Source organism: Hippoglossus hippoglossus, chromosome 15, assembly GCF_009819705.1.
Source record: "Hippoglossus hippoglossus isolate fHipHip1 chromosome 15, fHipHip1.pri, whole genome shotgun sequence".
NCBI classification, from domain to species: domain Eukaryota; kingdom Metazoa; phylum Chordata; class Actinopteri; order Pleuronectiformes; family Pleuronectidae; genus Hippoglossus; species Hippoglossus hippoglossus.
This window is the reverse complement of record NC_047165.1, coordinates 9845753-9865199: the sequence shown is the minus strand read 5'-3', so window position 1 is coordinate 9865199 and position 19447 is coordinate 9845753. Positions and strand designations below refer to the sequence as shown.

The following is a 19447-nucleotide window of genomic DNA, read 5'->3' as shown; positions in this document are numbered from 1 at the left end:
AAGTCTGAATTTATCATTTCAAACCAGATGATGTGTTAGATCAGACATTCAGCACCTGTTGACACCTGTTTTTACACCAGGGAGGCAAGAAAACTGATTTAAAAAATACATTTCAATCTTACATGGATTAAACATTATATTCCAACTGTATAACGTGGAAAAAAAACATTAAAATTCTGTTGTTGTACATAGATATATTCCTGTTTAAATGTTCCATACACATCATTGCATTGAATACACCCCTAACTCCAACGTTATTCTGCCTGTTTTGAAGCCCCAACCTGAAATAGTTTCATGTATGATGCCACTGTCCAGAGCCTGCGGACACTTGGATGACAGCACAGGAGACGTATTGTTTTCTTTCTGTTTTTTTATGTTTGCAGTCGCCCAGTTACTTCAATTGTGTTGGATTTGGCTGCAACGCTATTTACCCCTGAGACTCCAAAAGGGTTTTGTGGACTCAAACACTTCACCCACCCCTCCATCAGCATAGTTGTGCGTAGATAATGAGTACATTTTCATTTTGGGTGAACTATCCCTTTAATGTATGATGCCACTGTATACCATGTTGGGTGTTTTCTTTCTAATTTTGAAAAGTTACAACTCATTTGTATTTGTCCATCTTGTTTACACACAGGGCCTCAAACAGTTGGCAGCTGCTGCATGTTGGTGTTGCGAAATGCTGTGAAAACTCCAATAAGATGTTATACTGTGATTAGGACCTATACATGTTTACACAATGACACTCATGTCAGAATACTCCACATGTATGAATTCGATTATGGCCTATTACGAGTATGACCTAATTCGGGTTATGGCAAACAGAAAATGCTGTTTACATGGTAGTGTCTTATCCAGATTACTATCTTAATCTGGTTAATATTGGATATTGTTGTCCTTGTAATTGCAGCCAATTAAGCTCATTTCAATGATCCCTGTTTACCAACATTTAAATAGCTACAGTACCTTTGGCCCAGTTTGTTAGTGTTGCTCTTTACTGGGGGATTACCTGGAATCGATCTCTGAGCCCAGCGGCTATTGTCTGACGACGAATTAGCACATGTAGCACATATTCTCATGCAGAATCTTTTTAGAGATTAACCTGAGATAAACTCGCGAAACTAATCTCTCTTGGAACTAATTTCTACCAAATAAATAGTCCCTATGAAAACTGTTTTGACAACAGTTATGTGTGACCTGGCTGCTGTATCTTTCTTATTGCCTCAAAGACCAAGCATGATACCAAAGGTTTGCAACGTTCTGTTTGGGATTGGTTTCGGTCCAGACCACATCACAAAACCAATAAATGTAACAGTTTTGGTTTCGATACTGAAACACACGTGTCTGAGACTAAACAATACGCCAAGTCATCTGCAATGCAGTTCGCTGAAGAAGTAGGAATACAAATCTCATTGTCTTCAAACCCCGGTTTCTGGACTGAGACCTGTCAATGTGTCTATAGTTTGGGATAATAAGATATACATTTCAATCATGTAGCGCAGATAAGGACACAAACTGCCTCTGATACCCTGAACTTGGCACAATAATGATGGTTTCATATCACTATATTGGGCAACATGCAATCCTTGACTCTACGGCGGGTGAACCTTGTATACACTGGTTCTGACTGCTTGATATTATTTTCCACAATGAACCAACCCTGAACCCAGCCCCATCTTGTTTGTGGCATTTCTGGCTTGTAATATACACACCAGGACAAAGGTGTAGCAGTATCACCCAAAGAAAAGAATGATGACTCTTCAAACACCTTGAAGCGGAGAGGCTTGTATAAAAATCCCAGCATATTTTCTGAGACAGTTTACACTTATGTCTATAACCTCGCTCCCACCTGTGTGTCTCGGTCGTATAAGATTACAGTAATTGTAACTATAAACTGGGGTTTTCTGTGCAGTCTTGTTCTGAATGTAAATTTTCCTAATAACTCCATGTGTCTGTCGGTCTGTATGAAAAAGATCCAAATGACCCGAGTTCACATGGATTATTAGAGATAACTGGATAAAGATATAATGGGACTGGGTCTCCATTAAATTACTTAAATGGACCTGAGGGCAATGGCATAATTGTAATTGAAAAATTATTACATCTATTTCACTCTAACTTGCTGCCACAGAAGATCCAAGGTGGAAAAATAAATATTCAAATGCAGGCTTTTAATGTGAAAAGTCTGTCACACAGAGGTGGTGACAATATTGTTTTACTAAACTTCTGAAATTAAATAAAATGTAAGTAAAGATGAAAGTATTTGCACTACTTTCCATTTATACCGTAAGAGTCAGAGGTGTGACTTTTTCAGAAAATACTGTAATATGAATGTAAACAAACCTTCACAGCTTCATATAAACCATATGACCTGTGTTTATTTTACTCTTAGTCACGACTTTGTGTAGCTTTGCTGGTCATTTAAAAGCACTTTGTGCTGCGGGCCAATAGTTTTCATAAACTGTGATATGTCTGTTTCTTATGAGTTTGCCTGCTGGATTGTCAGTCATGTTCGATAGTTGTTAAACACTGCATATCAACTTTAGCTTTAACTTTATGAAGATGATGCATTTGGGATTACTGACAATACAGGATTATGGAAACTGTCACAGATATTTACTTCGGCCAAAGAGCTTATGTTTTGTCCCTGTCCATTTGTTTTTTTGTTGGTTTTTTGGCTTTGTTGATTTGGTTTGTTTGCCGGATGGATGGATGGATGGATGGATGGATGGATGGACTGTTGGTTGCTGGTTTAGTTAGTGGGTTGGTTGGTTTGTTTGTGGATTTGCCTGTTGGATGGATGGATGGATGGTTTGTTGGTTGGTTGGAAGGTTGGATGGATGGATGGATGGATGGATGGATGGATGGATGGATGGATGGATGGATGGTTGGTTGGTTGGTTGGTTTGTTGGAAGGCTGGATGGATGGATGGACGGTCTGTTGGTTGCTGGTTTACTTAGTTGGTTGGTTGGTTTGTTTGTGGGTTGGCCTGTTGGATGGAAGGTTGGATGGATGCATGGATGGATGGTGTGTTGGTTGGTTGGAAGGTTGGATGGATGGATGAACTGTTGGTTGCTGGTTTACTTAGTTGGTTGGTTGGTTGTTTTTTTAGCAGGATCACACAAAAACTAGTAGACTGATTTCCACAAAACTATATAAAAATGTATAAGGACCATGAAAGAACAAAATGTATTTTGTCATTTTCACTGACTTCCCATTAAATAATCTGCAGATCTTGATGAATACAATCTGGTATATTAAGGGCACTGAGTGTGTGAAATGTGGTGCAGCTTGATTTAATTTAATGCGACTGATGGGCCTTATTGGAGATGTTCACTCATTGTAGTTAACGTAATGTGAAGTAATGTGTATTCTTGGGGAAAACACAAAACATATCACAGCCTTGATGTGATGATTTAATAAATGGGGGAAAAAACAGAAATTGACAATTAATTCACAAAATACCTTGCATTCATTCATGTTTGTATCATTGTGCACTATGTGACTGTGCCGCATTAGAAGCTGCTGTGTTAACGAGTAGAAATAGAGCTGTTTTGTGACTTTGCTGGTGTGAGGAGACGATCCCTCACAGTTCGAAGCTGACGTGAAAGTTTAGGGAGCAACACGCTGCTCCTCTGCCTCTATGCGCGTGCTGTGACGTCATGTGGGACCTCCCACACGCGGAAAAGCTCGCGCTCTCCCCTGCTGGAGGGAGAGAGAGGGGGACAGAGAGAGAGAGAGAGAGAGTGTGTGTGTGCGCATGGCTTCAGTCTCTGCTCCACCGTGCTTCTCCTCCACGGTGTTTCACATCTGACAGAAAGCAATGAGAGCTCGTGTTAGACTCATGCGAAATGCGTTTTCTTTCACACAGAGGGACTCGTTGTTGAGTCGCTTTTTTTTCCCTTTACCCCCTCTGAGGTTTTTTACACCGGAGCTTAGTGCGTCCAGGTAATGTCGTGTCACCGACTTTCCTGTAAAACCTGTCCTTCCTCCTTGGAGTTTGCGGGCAAGAATATTTTTCATGCATGCGTTTGTATGGTTTAGATAGTCTCCTGTGCAACCTGCATCTTATTTGATCTGTTTCTGCGAGTTGGGAAATAATATGCGTCCATTATTAGAAGAAAAGAAAAAACACATTGGCTTCAGGTTATTATCTCAAAGTAAATAATAGAGCAGGGGTAGACACAAAATAAAATAGATAACTTAATTTTAACAGCATCAAAACAGACCTCGTGTGAGAAATGTGCAGTTTATTTAAATTATGAAAACATGTAAAAACACAAATTGAAGGTTTGCCATTTAAAAAAAAGTAGTTGTGTATCTTATATTTATATGTTCATCAAAATTAGCTCGTAAGACTGTGAGTGTTTCTCTTCCTCAGTTGGCCCGTGCAGCTCAAAGTGAATCCTTCACAATATTTCCTCACGAGATGTAAATAGTTGTATTTGCATGCGGGGACTTATTCATAAACACGTCAGCGTTATGAAATATATGGTGGGATATTAAAAACTTTCTATTTAAATATCGTGAATTATGGCCAAGAAAATGTGTTCCCGTTTAAGGGGGAACGCCAAGTATTTTGGTGTCTGGTGCAGGAGCCCATTCGTCATGCGGGACAATAAAGAGGGTTTTCGCCTGACAGTGGAAATTTATGGTCGCCCTTCTTTGCCCTAATAACTCACATATTGTGTCACGGACTGACAGCCCTTGCAGAAAACAGCAAGCCTGTTATCAATCACACATCTTTGCATATTGTGAAACGCACCCCCCTCTCTCTACACACACACAGACACACACGCACACACATCACCTTCTTTATTTTTTGTGTCTGCCAGGAAAAAAAACCCTGGAAACATTTGGAGGAATTAAATCTCCAATCATTTGTCCTGTTTTTTTTCTTCTTCTTCTTCTTCCCTTATCTCTAACTCTCACGTGAAATTGAAAAGAACCACTGGAGCATTTTTGTTCATTTGAATTATCTCAGAATTATGAGTTATGTCTTCATAAGAAAGAGGAGCTTGTTTTTATTTGTTCATACACGGTTTACCAGCGCAGGCCTATATATATGAGCTCAATCTATTTTTTCATACCCTTTGTTGGGATAAGTGTGTTTTTACTCTTTGTGCATTATTAGATTTATTTGTAAATTGTTTCCTTACGTTCTGCTTATTTTGCCCATGTGGATAAAATGTCTGTTTGGTTTTATTTTATTCACCATAACCTGCATCCCAAATTGTATTTTGCGGCAGATTATGGACTCCAACACACTGCATGTTTCTAGTTATACTGTCTATATTTTTTAAATTCTAGGAAAACTTTTTCCCCCCCTGTATTTGTTTATTTTTTTATTTCCAGGGAAGGACATTTTCTGCCCCCTTGACCGTCCACTCCAGGTTTTCTTGCTCTCCAAGTTGACCTGTCAAGCAGATTACCACAGAGGGAGATTAATGGCAGAGGCGGGTTGCAATAATAATCGTTTTGTTTGATGTGACAACTTTGATAGGCGTTGATTTACTTACAAACTGATAGGCTTTTAATTGAGCGCCTCCATCCCGATTGAGATGAAAGGGAAACCGCATTGAAAAGCTGCCCGATTGCCCCGCAGCCTCAATACTGATTAGCCATCTCAGCGGTGAATAGTTCAAGGCATTTTCCAACTTCTTTTTCTCGGGGGTTTGGCCTGACAGCGCCATTCCTCTTTTCCTTTCTCTCCCTGTCCTGCTCAAAGAAAATAAATCATTCCCATTGTATGTAAATAAAATCGAGCTGACATCAATATAAAAATGTCCGGATTTCTGTTTTGTCCGCCGCTCTTTGTTATTCGTGTTGCAGATGACAGTGTGCCCCAGGCGGATGACAGGTTTTAACAGCACAATAGCAGACGCGTTTAGCCGAAATGGACACGGCTGTGTTTGGAGAGACCCTGGATTGTTGTATGTATGTTTTGGAATGAATGCTTGCAGATTGTTCGAACTTACCCGTTTTATAGCCCCTGTCAAATATGCTATAAAAAAAATATTAATATTAATAATGACAGATAGATACTTTAAATTTTCCCTTTTAAATCATGTTATATTTTTCCTTTTTTTAACAACTTGTGTGTGCGTATTTTATTTGATTCTCTTGGCACCATAATCGGCCCGATTTCAGCAAAGAGAACTTTTGCACTTTGACGCACAATAACAGCCACTATGAGTGGAACATGGGAGCCGGACTCTCCGCAACTTATTACGGTCCCATCCCATGTGCCACCTCCGAGGTGGTTTGATGAGCAACTCCCAAAAGTTCCACTCTTCGGTTTGAGGAGCAGGACAGTGGGTGTCCGGTGTGCGCGCCGCCGTCTTCCTCCCACCTCCTCCCGGTCTGGACCGAGGACGTCGAGGCTAATGTCGATGCATCTAGTAATTAAAGCTCAACTCGTGAATCTGATTTAGTTCCTCTGAAAACTCACTGTCTCTCTCTCCCTCTCGCAGGATGTCTCTCTCTCCCCCATTTGTTCTCTCCCCGCAGTCACACTGGCATGTAATCAGCCACAATAGCTGACATAAATCAAGCGGCGGATTGACAGCGACTGACAAATAACTGATTGATTGCGGTGGAGCAGAATTGACACTTGACGGAGGGGTGGAGATAGAAATAGAAGGGCGGTGTATATTATACTGAAAACATGTGACATTCACATCCCTCCATCACTACATTGGTCTATTCCTGTCAACGCTTGTCTGTTAAGGGAATTCAAGCTGAAGTGGTTGGTTTTATGGTTGCCGGTGGAAAGGGGAAGGAAGAAAAGTCCCCGTGGTCGACGTGCGTAATTTACGCACACCTCGTGCTCCACGCTGTTGGATGAAAAACAACCAAAACATCTTTTAAAATAAAGACAAGAGTTCTAACATGTTCTCACTCAATAGTTTAGACATAAATGTGTAAATAAAGAAGTAATGAAAAGGTTGGTTAATGACTGTAGGGACTGTGCCTTTATAAATCACATAAGCGAATTTAATACCAGACTAAAATGAAAATGAATGGGTTATAGATTTTAAAACATGTTCTAACTCTACACTGATAATAAACTAAGTCTCATTATACTTTGTATCCTACACACAACTAAATTACATCGCTCATATTAGATCAAATCAAAGTATTACAGTGCGTAATTTAAAGATTAAAGAGGATATAATTCACCTATTATATCGCATTATTAATATTCAATTATTGTTATATTCATTATTTATCCGAACCCGTAGCCCCACATCTTTAAAAAAAAAAAGAGCGTAAGCGTTCACGGCAACCAAAGTGTTAAAGCCTGTCTCCTCCCCCGAGCTGTCAAAATAGAGGCGCTTACAAAGAGGAGAACGTCACATCCCCTTGACCCTCCAATCACCTCAGGGTCCCATTTGATTGGAAGGCGGCAAAGGCTTTAATCTCGGACTAATTCAGCTGCTTTTGAAGTGAGATTCTCGAGCAGTTCGTACTTCGGGAGTACAGAGCGAGGAGCTGCACACAGACGCAAGGAGCAGCGCCCATGGTGCCAGACGCAGCCACGGATCTGCGATCACCTCGCACGGTCTCCCTTCCAGCCGCCGCCGCCGCGCCTCGCGCCCTCACCTCCAGGATTATTACCGATTATTGAACCATTTTACGATCTTTTCCCCCCTTTTGTTGCTCCCACCCCGAAAGAGAGAGAGAGAGAGAGCAGAGAGAGCGAAAGAGAGAGAGAGAGAGAGAGAGAGAGAGGGGCTCGGTGCTTTTCTGATTTTCTTAATGAATCTGACCAAAGCATCGCCGTTTCATTTCCTGACACTTGGGACATGATCACGTCGCCCTCGGTGTCTGCCCTGAAAAATAGTGATATTCGTGTAGCCTGGGAAAGCAGCAGCAGCAGCCTCAGCAGCCACAGCAGCAGCCACAGCAGCAGCCTCAGCAGCAGCAGCAGCAGTTCTCGGAATAGCAGCTCAGCGAGCATCAACAAGCCGTTTCTCCACTCCGCACCTCCGTGCGACCCACTACGGCAAGCAAAGCGACTTCCCATCAAGGTTTTGAAAATGCTTACTGCACGGTCAGGACACATTTTGCACCCGGAGTATCTGCAGCCTTTGCCTTCTACCCCGATCAGTCCCATTGAGGTAAGGGAAAACATTTTCAATACTTAAAGTCAGCGCAGAATGGTGCGTATTTTCTTTATAGGTGATTGGCGAGCCAATGTTGTTTCCCCGTAACTCTCCAGCTGTGATTCCAGTGTTTAAAACAGTGATGTGTAGCATGACGCCCCGCAGTTTGTTGTTATTATCACAGTCACTGTAGTTGTCTTCGCTGAGGAGCCGTGCGTAATTACGCTTCATATATTTCCGCTTGGAAATGTCAGCAAACAGCCAGCTGCTTTCTTTCGGGCTGTTTATTTCATTATCATAACAGGAAGCGTTTATTGTGCGTGTTAATAACATACATTTGTTTAATCTTTTTTTTTGCAGCTAGATGCCAAGAAAAGTCCGCTGGCTCTTCTGGCGCAGACCTGCTCGCAAATCGGCAAACCGGACCCACCACCCTCCTCCAAATTATCCTCATCCAATGGATCTAGTGAAAAGGAATCTAAATCCGGCCCTTTGAAACTGAGTGACATCGGTGTGGATGACAAATCTAGCTTCAAACCTTATTCTAAACCTTCAGATAAGAAGGACTCGTCTTCAGGCGGCTCAGGCGGAGAGAAGACTGGTTTCCGAGTGCCGAGCGCCACCTGTCAGCCGTTTACGCCGCGGACAGGCAGCCCCAACTCCAGCACTTCAGCCTCTCCTATGCCATCGGAGGGCAAATGTGGGGACAGGGATGACAAGAAAGAGTCTGATTGTAATAAAAATGGCAGTATGGACGGATCTGGCACCACAAGCCACAGCAGGATAAGCGTGAGTTGTGGTGGAATTAACGTGGAGGTGAACCAACACCAGGAGACGACGCCTGGCACTAAAACCTCCTCCTCGGAGTCTCCATCTGTAACTTCTGTATCCTCCGCATCCGTTCTCGGGTCAGGACTTGTGGCGCCGGTTTCTCCTTACAAACCGGGGCAGACAGTTTTCCCTTTGCCTCCTGCTGGTATGACCTACCCAGGTAGCTTAGGGGCCTATGCTGGGTACCCTCAACACTTCCTGCCCCACGGAGGGAGCTTGGTAAACGCACAGCTGGCTAGTTCCCTGGGCTGCAGTAAGGCTGGATCCAGTCCCCTGGCTGGGGCTTCTCCACCCTCCATCATGTCAGCCAGCCTGTGCAGAGACCCTTACTGCCTCAGTTACCATTGTGCCAGTCACTTAGCGGGCGCAGCCAGCGCGTCCTGTTCGCACGAAGCTGCAGCTGCAGCGGCCGCTAACGCCCTCAAGTCCAGCTACCCAATAATGTACCCGACACACCCCATGCACGGCGTCCACCCCTCGGCGCACCCGTCATTTGGCGGACACCCCTTGTACCCATATGGTTTCATGCTCCCTAACGACCCTCTCCCACACATTTGTAATTGGGTGTCGGCAAATGGACCGTGCGACAAGCGCTTCTCCTCGTCGGAGGAGCTCCTGAATCACCTGAGGACACACACTGCTTTTACCGGGGCGGAGAAGTTGATATCTGGTTATCCCGGGTCTTCGTCACTGGCCAGCGCCGCTGCAGCGGCCATGGCCTGCCATATGCACATGCCACAGTCAGGACCTCCAGGGAGTCCCGGGACTTTGGCTCTCAGGAGCCCGCACCACGCGTTAGGACTCAGTAGCCGCTACCATCCATACTCCAAAAGCCCCCTGCCAGCCCCCGGTGGCCCTGTCCCCGTCCCCGCAGCCACCGGCCCTTACTACTCCCCTTACGCACTGTACGGCCAGAGACTCACCACAGCATCAGCGCTTGGATACCAGTGAGGAAAACAAGAGACTGAAAAGTTTATAGTACTAAGAATGCAAATATAAAGACTTTTATATTAACTGCGCTAAAAACGTTATGGGCGGGATCCGTGGACTTCAACTGTATTTATTTATATGTCGGCTTAAGAGCGGGCTATAATAGCTGCAAATGAGAAAAAAAAAAATTATTTGAGCAACTCAAAAAGTGCATTATGTTGAAACTGAACTCTATAGGTAAAGTGAAACACACACACACGCATACAAACACACACACACACACACACATGTTAGAGTACTAATTAAAAGTAGGGGTCTTCATTTCGATGTTAATTTGAAATTGCTATGATTGTATTTGTTCTTATTTAATGTCTCAATGAGAAGAAAAATAATTTACATGCATGTTTGTTTCTTAAATTTGAAGAAAAAAAGAAGTTGTCCACATTTTAAATTGCCGTTATTTTTCAGGTGTACACCTTGGAAAGAGAATTGGTATTTTTTTGTATGTATTCTGGAAAAAAAATAAGAAACAATTCTGTTCAATATATATCTGTGTGCCTCCTTTTCTCACGTCTTGAAATCAATTACTTCCCACTGGTATTTAACAAGAAATCGGTCTGTTAAATTAATGGGGTTAGGAAAATCTCTTGAAAATTTTTACGAAACAGGCCTAGATATTTTCTAAACTGTCACACTTTTATTTACAGGCAAATTATGACTATTTATCCACATTGTGTATTGCCTCTATAATTCTTGATATTATAACCTTATTGTGCCAAATGATCGAGAAGCTTTAAAAGTTGACTTTAATCAGAGCAAACTATAAAGTTTAAAACGCAGCTTAATAAGGGAGGTGACTGTGTGGGAGGGAGTGAGTGTGTGTGTGTGTGTGTTAGTGTGTGTGTGCACAGAGTTTATAAAGTGTGTGTGAGAGAATTGACTTTGCTGGTGGGTGAATTTTGTCACCAGGTTGTTTTGGGATGGATCAGTTTCTGACAGGCGTTGTAAAGTAACTTGTGCGTAAAAAGTACATCCGTGAAATATGTCTGAAAAATAATGTTCGACAAGCACAGCTGTTTCTTTTCTCTCTTCGTTTTTGGGCACAGTGAACCTATGAATTTTATATTTAACAGATGAAATAAATTATTCAAAATAAAAATAGATAGAGGAAGACAAATCTATTCTAAAGCCTTTAGACAAAAGCGGACGTTGACCTGGATAATTTGATGAATTTCAAGTATAAACGCTCCACAATTTATTTTTCGCTTGCGTTTTTTTATTCATGACAAAGACTGATGCTCCACCAGGGTGAAATTTCGACATGGAGGCCAACTTGGTTTGTGGTTTAAATAATATTAGAATACATAAATACTTTTAGGATTTGGATCATCGTCACCTGGATGTCAGTATTTAATTCTTGCATTCTTGCATAATCTCCTCACGCCTGTAAATCTAATGTACAGAACACTGATTATAAAAACATCGGAGGTTTAATTTTTATAAAAACTCACAACTCGTGGTTTGAATTTGCAAAGATCAGGCGCGTATTGATATTCTACAGATATATTTAAAATGACAAATCATATGAATAATATACATTAATATATTATGAATGTTTTTTTAAAGCTTTTTTTCCCTTTTGCCCTGATAACGGGACATTTTTGCTACAGCTGATTTAGTTTCATAGTTCAACATTTGGAAAACTTCGCACACCAGCATCGGTGCATGCGCATTTACGCACAGCCACAGTTATTCATCCACAATGTGAGTCAACATAACAATTAAAATAACTTCTGCATCCATCTCTCGACTCTTAACAGCTTTAACAGTGTTTTTTAGTTCTTTTGGGGCAAACGGTTGACCCAGCTGTTATTATTTATTTAGATATACCTCCTCGGCGGTGCTGGCTCTTGTCTATGGCGCAGCGGTTTGTCAGACGAAACAAACTCCTCTCAAAGTGTGTATAAGGCCCACACGCGCCCTAAACTGATGTAATGATGGTGAAAGGGAGCAATTTCCATTTTTACCCACATCATGGTGGCTGTGCTCGGAGGTCCCCGGTGGAAGGCAATTTATCATGTGCCCCTCCCCCTGGCCCTGTCACTGCAGGAACAGGCAGGCACATGTGTGCATGAATTACTGAGCCTCCCACCCACCCCAGCCCTCCCTCTCACCGAGGAGACTTGACACAGAGGAGAAGGAACATGGGGGATTAGAGTATGCAGAAGTAGTAAAGTGTGTATTCACTTTGTCCATCAAGGCTTTATAGTGCTGGAGCTCCGAGGTGCACATAAAACCATAATGCTGGATTTAGCGATTTAATAATGCAGATATTATAAAAAAAACAAAAAACAGTGGGATTAAGTTGGCTTTACTTGATTTGATTTTATATCTTGATCTTCTTAAGCATATAAGTAAGAGTCTGGTGAAGGTCTGAAGGGGGCTTACAGGCCAGGGAGCTGAAGTTAGAGTGAGGTGGAGCTAGTCTGGCAAAGTAAATATAAACAGTGTTATAGCTCCTGGACTTTCACATGGTTTTCTGAGCCTTTCCTCATTAACACTATGTGAATTTGAAATTGTGAACATTGCACAGTGGAGCCAAAACTTTACTGCGTAACTTTGAGACAATGAAGTGGTGCGGTCTTACTCAACAAGACATTACGTTACATAAATAAGATTATAAATATTAACTTTTCACTCTGCCTCACAGTTTTGCCGCATATTTGTGGTCACAAAAATGTGTAAACCAGCTAATCAACATTCAAACAACACAAAACACAAAAGTATTTGGAAAAATGTAAAAAGTATTTTATAAACACATTTCCTTAAAAGTCCACTGTACTTCTTCCGATTTCCGGTCAAGACGTTTCAGGTTGTTGGGACATACTTGCACCAGAGAGGGAGAGAGAGACACTACAGAGAACCTGGCAGGACATCTGGCAAATGGGGGGGGGGGGGGGGGCGGGACGTGACTCACACACCTAACCCCATATTCAACCCGACTGAATTACCAGCACTAAAGCCATCATTAGTGGGTGTGTGGCACAATATAAAGACGCGTCGCCGTCTGCAGTGGCAAGTCTATAGTTTCGGTAACAGCTGTGTCAATAAGGGGGAAGTTTCTATAATGTTCAGCGCCATGTCAGACATAAGTAAAAGAGTGATTATTATCTTTTATGTATGTGTGGCTGCTTCGTCAGGCTGCGATTACGAAATAAAAGCTCTCCGTGATGGGAAAAAGATGCCCATCAAAAAGGGCTTTGTTGTACTTTACGGGCACTTGATATTTCTCACTGGTAATTGTGTTTTATATGTATAGATTGCTGCTTTTCGGATACATTTTGATTACTTCTCAGATACCACATGGGAATGACCTCTGTGTGTGACCGTCTCAGCCTTCGTGTGTATTGGCGACTGTATACACGACACACACCTATATCTCAAACGGGCCTCCGCACTCCAGTTGCAGTAAAAGGTGTCAGCTTCACTGCAACGGCCGCCTGTCATTATCTCAGCGTGTGATTTATGGCGACACAGGCTGTTGAGGTGCCCACAGATTTGCGATTGTCGTAATGAAGCCATAAAGCGAGAAGAAATGAAACAAAGCCGGGGAAGTCAGTGGTCGTAAACAGACCCTCTGCTTCAGGCAAATCTGCACTGGATCTGCATATTATCCGGGAGATTAAAGAGAGAAGGAAAGAAAAAAATCAACATTGTCATTGTTCACGTGTCACATCCATCAACCCTCTCCCGACAAACTGATCCTACAATCCCTCGACTGAGAGCCGCATTGAAGGTAATTTGGTTCTCGAAAATCGGTGCCAAGGCCGAGAGGAATCCCTCCCAGCTCCTCTACATGTGGTTACCCTCCTCATTGATTTACAAATGTAAAGTGCTCGTCCAGGTGATGTGAGAGAAGTGGCAGTGTTGATCTTTCTGTGCCACTCACATCTCTAACCAGCGAGGCACTTTCTTGTGCTTAGACAGCCTAATTGAGGTCATTTCTGTCTGCTTTGGGATCTACAGTGCGCTGGGGTGTTTTAGTGTTCAGATAATTTGCCCATTTTCTCATCCCGACAAAGAATATTTTATGGAAATGCACCCTTATTCCGGGCACCTTAATGGAGTGTGTTGGAGTAGTGCGCGAGCTGATGAGGTTGTTGTCTGTCACTGATAAATGTAAAAAAGCAGAGGAAATGTCAGGAATGGGCGCAGCTCCAAAGGGCTCCTCGCCTCGGTTCAAAATCGACGATGCCTGAGCACTGTGTCTTCAGGACACCACACAATCACAAGGCTACTCTAATTGTTTGGAGCTGTGTGAATACAGTATACGAGACGCAGCGTGTGTCTTTTATGTGAGGCCACACTGGTCTATCAAACACGGAGTCATCCAACTTAATTTGAGATAAAGGCGATTTTTTTTTTTTTTTTTGACAGGTCGAGGTTTTACTCTGCCACATAATTGCTGTCTTCTGCTGTTTGCTCGCTTTTATGAGTAAATCCCGATAGCGTGTCGCGGGCCCTACATGACAGTGTGAGCACATGATGTCATTTCCATGGGTGTGGGCCACCAATTAGAATGACTCACATGTTTACGAACCCAGGTCTCGATGCAGATATAATAATTAGTCAACACTCTTGTGTTTGATGTTTCTTCCAGGGAATGTCCACAACTTACACTCCTGGGAAAAAAACAACGTAAATTAATACTTCATGTACAACTAAAGTAAAGTGTTGTTGATGTAATGTGTTGGTCAGTAATTACCAGATATTGTGATGGAATGATGGTTCCATCCTTAGGCAACTTCTCTCTTCTGCTTAAAAGTGTAGATTTCTAACAAAGCGATTTGCTCGAATCGAAACCAAATGCTCCAAATGAACAACATCTTTTCACACTTTATTTTATTGTCTTTATTTTTCATTGACCGTCAACACACAAGATGTAACACTCTGTTTCCGATCTGACTGTATGATATGCTGTATTAAGGTCATGTAGTAATAAATGAATAAATAACATTATGCACAGAGCTGAATACAGCTGGTTTTGAAATAAATAAACATGACCACACAGTGGACTGGAAAATAAAAGTCAGTCCCAGTTACTGTATGGGACAATTATTTAACTCTAAATCATTTGTAATAAATACATGAACAAACACGGAGATGGTTAAAAGTAAGATGCGGAACAAGATTTGTTCAGGGGAATGTTTTATATGGCATAAAGACATGAAAAATACCTACGGCAGTTTTCCTAAAATCTTGAAATCCAAGTTGCACACTGCTGTAGTTAGCTTGAGGACAAAACAAACAACTTAGCGACTGAGCTCCACATGAAAGCAGATCAAAGTTACCCTGCAGAGTTTTCATTGTAATAAAATGAAGATTTGTACATGTTGTTGTGTATCACTCAGTACTTTGAACATTATAATACCTCCACAAACACTAAAAGACATCACACTGAGGAATATTGTGAACACATTAGACAGCAGCTAACAGTTTATATGCGATTACATGACTTTTAAAGGAAAAATCGAAACTTTCATGGATTTCTTTTCTGTGAGAAATACATCGATACTGTTTGAGTATCAGGTCCGTGAGGCCGCAGCATGTGCTGGATCCGAGGAGTCGTGTGACTATTTGGCTTTTTGACCCCGTCTTCAGTGGGAAATCCTGCTCGTGCTGTCGTTGCTTGATCCACCTACGTGTCAAACTAATGGCTGGATGCAGAGAGATCAGGCACATTCTCAGAGGGGTTTTCAAAGAAAATCACAAACGGAAGTGGGCGGGAAGATGGAGTCAAGTTGAAGGAAAGTGGATTCAACCAAACGTTACACGACAAAACTTCATCACATTTCTGGCAGTGGTGCCCATAGCAGTGTTTGGTGGATGAGGGGGATCAGTTGAGTGGCTAACTCCTTCTGATTTCCCTCATTGAACTGCAAATCAAAAACTTCTGCTTTCTGATACAATCTTTTATTTATAGCTTGGCCTTTTAGGGCTAAATTCTGCTAAATTTAGCAAATATGCTAGCTTGCAAGCAATCCTATCTCAAGCTGTTTTCAGACATGAACAAGTTTTCCCCTCACTTGCAAAGAACGCAGCAGTAGATTGTCTGGGTCAGACGCCCTCACGACGACAGGAAAAGCATCCAGAACATTCAGGTAAGGGGTGGAACAATACAAACAATGCATACAATACACGCACAGGAGATTAGCTGTTGTTTTAGCAATCTATGACAATTCTGCAGCTAACTACAAAATGCCTCCTGTGTACTCTGGCACACGCAAGCCCAGTGTACGTGAGTGGTCGCGTGTTTTCAGGCATGTTAGTGGACGGGGATTAAAGCCAACTGATATGTAGCCTAAACAAATATATTTTGCTTCCATTGCACCACTGAGCAGAATTTCACAGTCAAGAATCAGTTGCAAATCTGTAACGCACCGTATGGATGCATTAAAAGTTCTCTGTGTAATGGTGGCACTCCATAGGACTATTATCTAATTTAAGGAACTGCTGAAGATCCAGAAGTTTCTATACAGGAAAAAAAAAAAAAGGAAGCACACACTCCACTGTGATATTCTCCAGAGTTTCCTGGCTGGAGCCAAGTGTGAAAAACAGTAATATATAACACTTATGTGATTTATGAGAGCTATATTTATCACATTGATATAAACTATTCAACTATTACCAGCCTCCACATTACTCCGGCAATTCATTTACGTCAGCGGACCAAACAATTCCCTCCCCTCTGCACCGGCAACCCCAAACCAAACTACTTCTCCCTCCCTCTGGCCATATGACTTTCAATAGAGACTTCTCCAAGGAAATAATGGGAGAGGGGGACATTTCTCAGCTCATCCACATGCAGTAAGTGATGATGCTGCGATGTATCACACATTGATCTGAGGCATTTGGGGGAGCCGAGCGTATTAAGAAGGGAGTGGAGTAGACTAATGGGCCTGACTGGGAGACAAATTGGGCCAGACATACAGCAACACAGCCCCAGGAAATATGGTGGCTCACATCACTTTTATTGCTTTAATACATTTTAGTGTTAACTGTGAAATTGAACCTCAAATTACCCACAATCCATTTGTTTTTTCCCTCTCTTGTTGTCCTCCGCCCCGTAGAAGGTATAGTGGCCCTATGCTGAACAAGAAAGTTTCTCTCAGTTCCTTTTAAAATATATATTTATAATTATATATTATTTCAAATATTAAGAGATATTGTTGTGTAAAAAGTAAAGTTTAGGAAACTCAAGGAAAGCTCTTTTATATTATGATTATTGGGGCATTATGCCACAGCACAGGAAATTTAATTTAGCAGATTAATGAATATTACTTATTTTTGGGGGTAATTTAATTTTCAATAAACTAAATAAGAAAACATTAATCACCCTTTGGTGTCCGATTGAGTTCTAGTGAGTGATCTCATGTATTTTGAGCTACCTGATGTTATTATGGTGTGACATGCAACAACGTACAGACCTTTGTTTTATATTTTGTTGACTTGTTTACTTACATGATCCAAAATGTTTCCAATAAGGTTCAAACCCAGAGAAATCCACACTTTTATTTGAGGTAACAGGACATTTCCTTGGACTTTTAATTGCATCATATAAGCTTTACACGGGGCTTTGTCTGTCTCTGCTATAACTTCCGGGGCAAACAAAGTATGAAGAAGGAAAAACACACAATTAGCCAGTTGGCAGTTTTTTCCTTGCACTGTTTGTATTAGTAAAAAAACAGCGAATCACGATTATTCATTGACGTTTGCTCTGTGTTCTGTCCTCACCGGGGAACAAAGCGAAAGAAACAACTCCCAAGATCCCACACTGCTTCACGACATCATCAAACTAGGTATATTTTGCTAATGTTTTGATCGAGAGACCCCTAGTGGCTGAATGTGGTCCTCCAACAACCTTTACAGACTTTTAGAGCGTTGCACTGTACATGTCGCGCAGCTGTGGGCACACGCCCCCGTGTTGGGGGTCCTCATGTCGGTCACAAGACTGTTTGGGGAAAATATCTCACACCCTCACATCTGTCCAACTATGGCACGTCCTGTGAAAGATAAAGAAGACCTGTGCTGCCTGTCTTCATTTCCTGTCAAAGAGATATTGAAAGAGCAAGATAGACAGCTGCAGACCACATGGTGCAGAGTCTGTCTATAATATGTTGTCTGTGTTGTGTGACGCACAGCTACACTTTGTGTCGTGCCAAGATGACTCCTCTTCATTATTTTTAATGCAGAAAGGCTCTCAAATATAACAATGCACACGTACTGTACTGTAAAATGTGCGGTATTCAAATAACAGATTTCGGTGGTGCACGACATCCCCCAGAGTTTGAATTAAGTGCGACTGTTTCATGTGACAAGAGAGTCTCCTGACTGTGAGACTTGAGGTTACAGAGCTTTTTGAAAGCCAAAGTGTTGTGACAGTCAAATGCTGAACTGCCCCCCCTACAGTCAGACAGTGTACGAGCGAGCTGGAAGTCACGCAGGAGGCTTCACAGTGTCTCTGATGTGAAAGTCTGCAATGGTTAATTTTCTTTGAGATGAAAGCAGGCAAACGCAAGCTATCAACCTTTAGGGCTTTAACTATTATGAGAGGATGAAGCACACATTATGTACACACACACACACACACACACACACAGGCGCACACCCAAGGAGTCAATCAAAAAATAAACAGATGAAATCTACTGAAAATGTGAAGATAGAAAAACTGTCACGAGGAGGATTCTCACCCCAAAGAAAGCGGGAAAGACAAGTGAAGGGATCCTTTGAAACCTTAGGTAAATAAGCGGAATCAGGCGTTGAACATCCAGGTAATAACTGATGTTATGACTTGGCATTTGCTCTGACATGCATTTGAGACAGGAACATTAAAAGATATCCACCATTTGACAGGTATCACAGTTCCCCCAGGCTAGAAGGATTCTCATTTTGATGAGTGTGTCAGTCACAGTGAAGCCTGTCGACAAGCCAGATCTCAAGCACTGATGTTCAGGAATAACTCTTGCCTCAAAAATTACAGATGGAATATTTGAATAGCTGTGTGAAGACTGATTGTGGCGAAAGTACAAAAATGTTTAGTTTTGGGTTGTTGAGGCTTTAGCGGTTCTGAAAACACAAATTTCAGCGAGGCTTTCCACACAAACCCATTAATGCCACAAACAAAAAAATGCTTTAAGCCTGCGTTCTGTTCATCACAGGTTTCAGGCCGAACACAGTTTTCCATTAACAACGCATAGGAGAGTTTTTCTGCTCGCCTAGTCCTTCGAAGTACTAACGTAGAATCGAAATACGGCGTAATCCACCGCTACGCATAAGCCTAATAGTCAGCAGAGTGCAATTGTGAAAATTCCCCCCAAAGGTTCATTCATAATCAACTTCAATGAATTAGTTGTGACTGAGGTTGACAGGGCACTGGAGGGATGGCGGACAACACAGGGTTTTAAATGCCATGCTCAGCGCCACGTGTGAATAGTCGCTCTGTATGCATTTTTATTTCACTCCAGCATGTGGCATGTTCGGTATATGACACTCACGCTGATTTACCACCCTCTCCCGGC

At 42.1% G+C, this 19447-nt stretch overlaps 1 protein-coding gene and 1 long non-coding RNA gene across 2 annotated transcripts; one reads left to right on the top strand and one right to left on the bottom strand.

Annotated features, from left to right (window-relative positions):
- Positions 1 to 3438: 3438 nt before the first annotated feature.
- LOC117775366 lies at positions 3439 to 6641 on the bottom strand. The gene is made up of 3 exons (XR_004616255.1): positions 6448 to 6641; positions 5520 to 5718; positions 3439 to 5416 (listed from the first exon to the last, which is right to left on the bottom strand). It is a non-coding gene; the product is annotated as an uncharacterized LOC117775366 (long non-coding RNA).
- A 729-nt stretch (positions 6642 to 7370) lies between these two features.
- Positions 7371 to 10416, top strand: znf503 (zinc finger protein 503). The gene is made up of 2 exons (XM_034609061.1): positions 7371 to 8123; positions 8469 to 10416. The coding sequence occupies exons 1-2, from the start codon at positions 7809 to 7811 to the stop codon at positions 9888 to 9890; spliced, it is 1737 nt and encodes a 578-aa protein (XP_034464952.1). The 5' UTR covers positions 7371 to 7808; the 3' UTR covers positions 9891 to 10416.
- Positions 10417 to 19447: the final 9031 nt, after the last annotated feature.

What these genes read in the sequence shown, in the direction of transcription:
- znf503 (XM_034609061.1), top strand. Translation starts at nt 7,809, where the DNA reads ATGATCACGTCGCCCTCGGTGTCTGCCCTGAAAAATAGTGATATTCGT. An exon ending in CCCCGATCAGTCCCATTGAG is followed by an intron (nt 8,124 to 8,468) that starts GTAAGGGAAAAC and finishes TTTTTTTTGCAG; the next exon opens with CTAGATGCCAAGAAAAGTCC.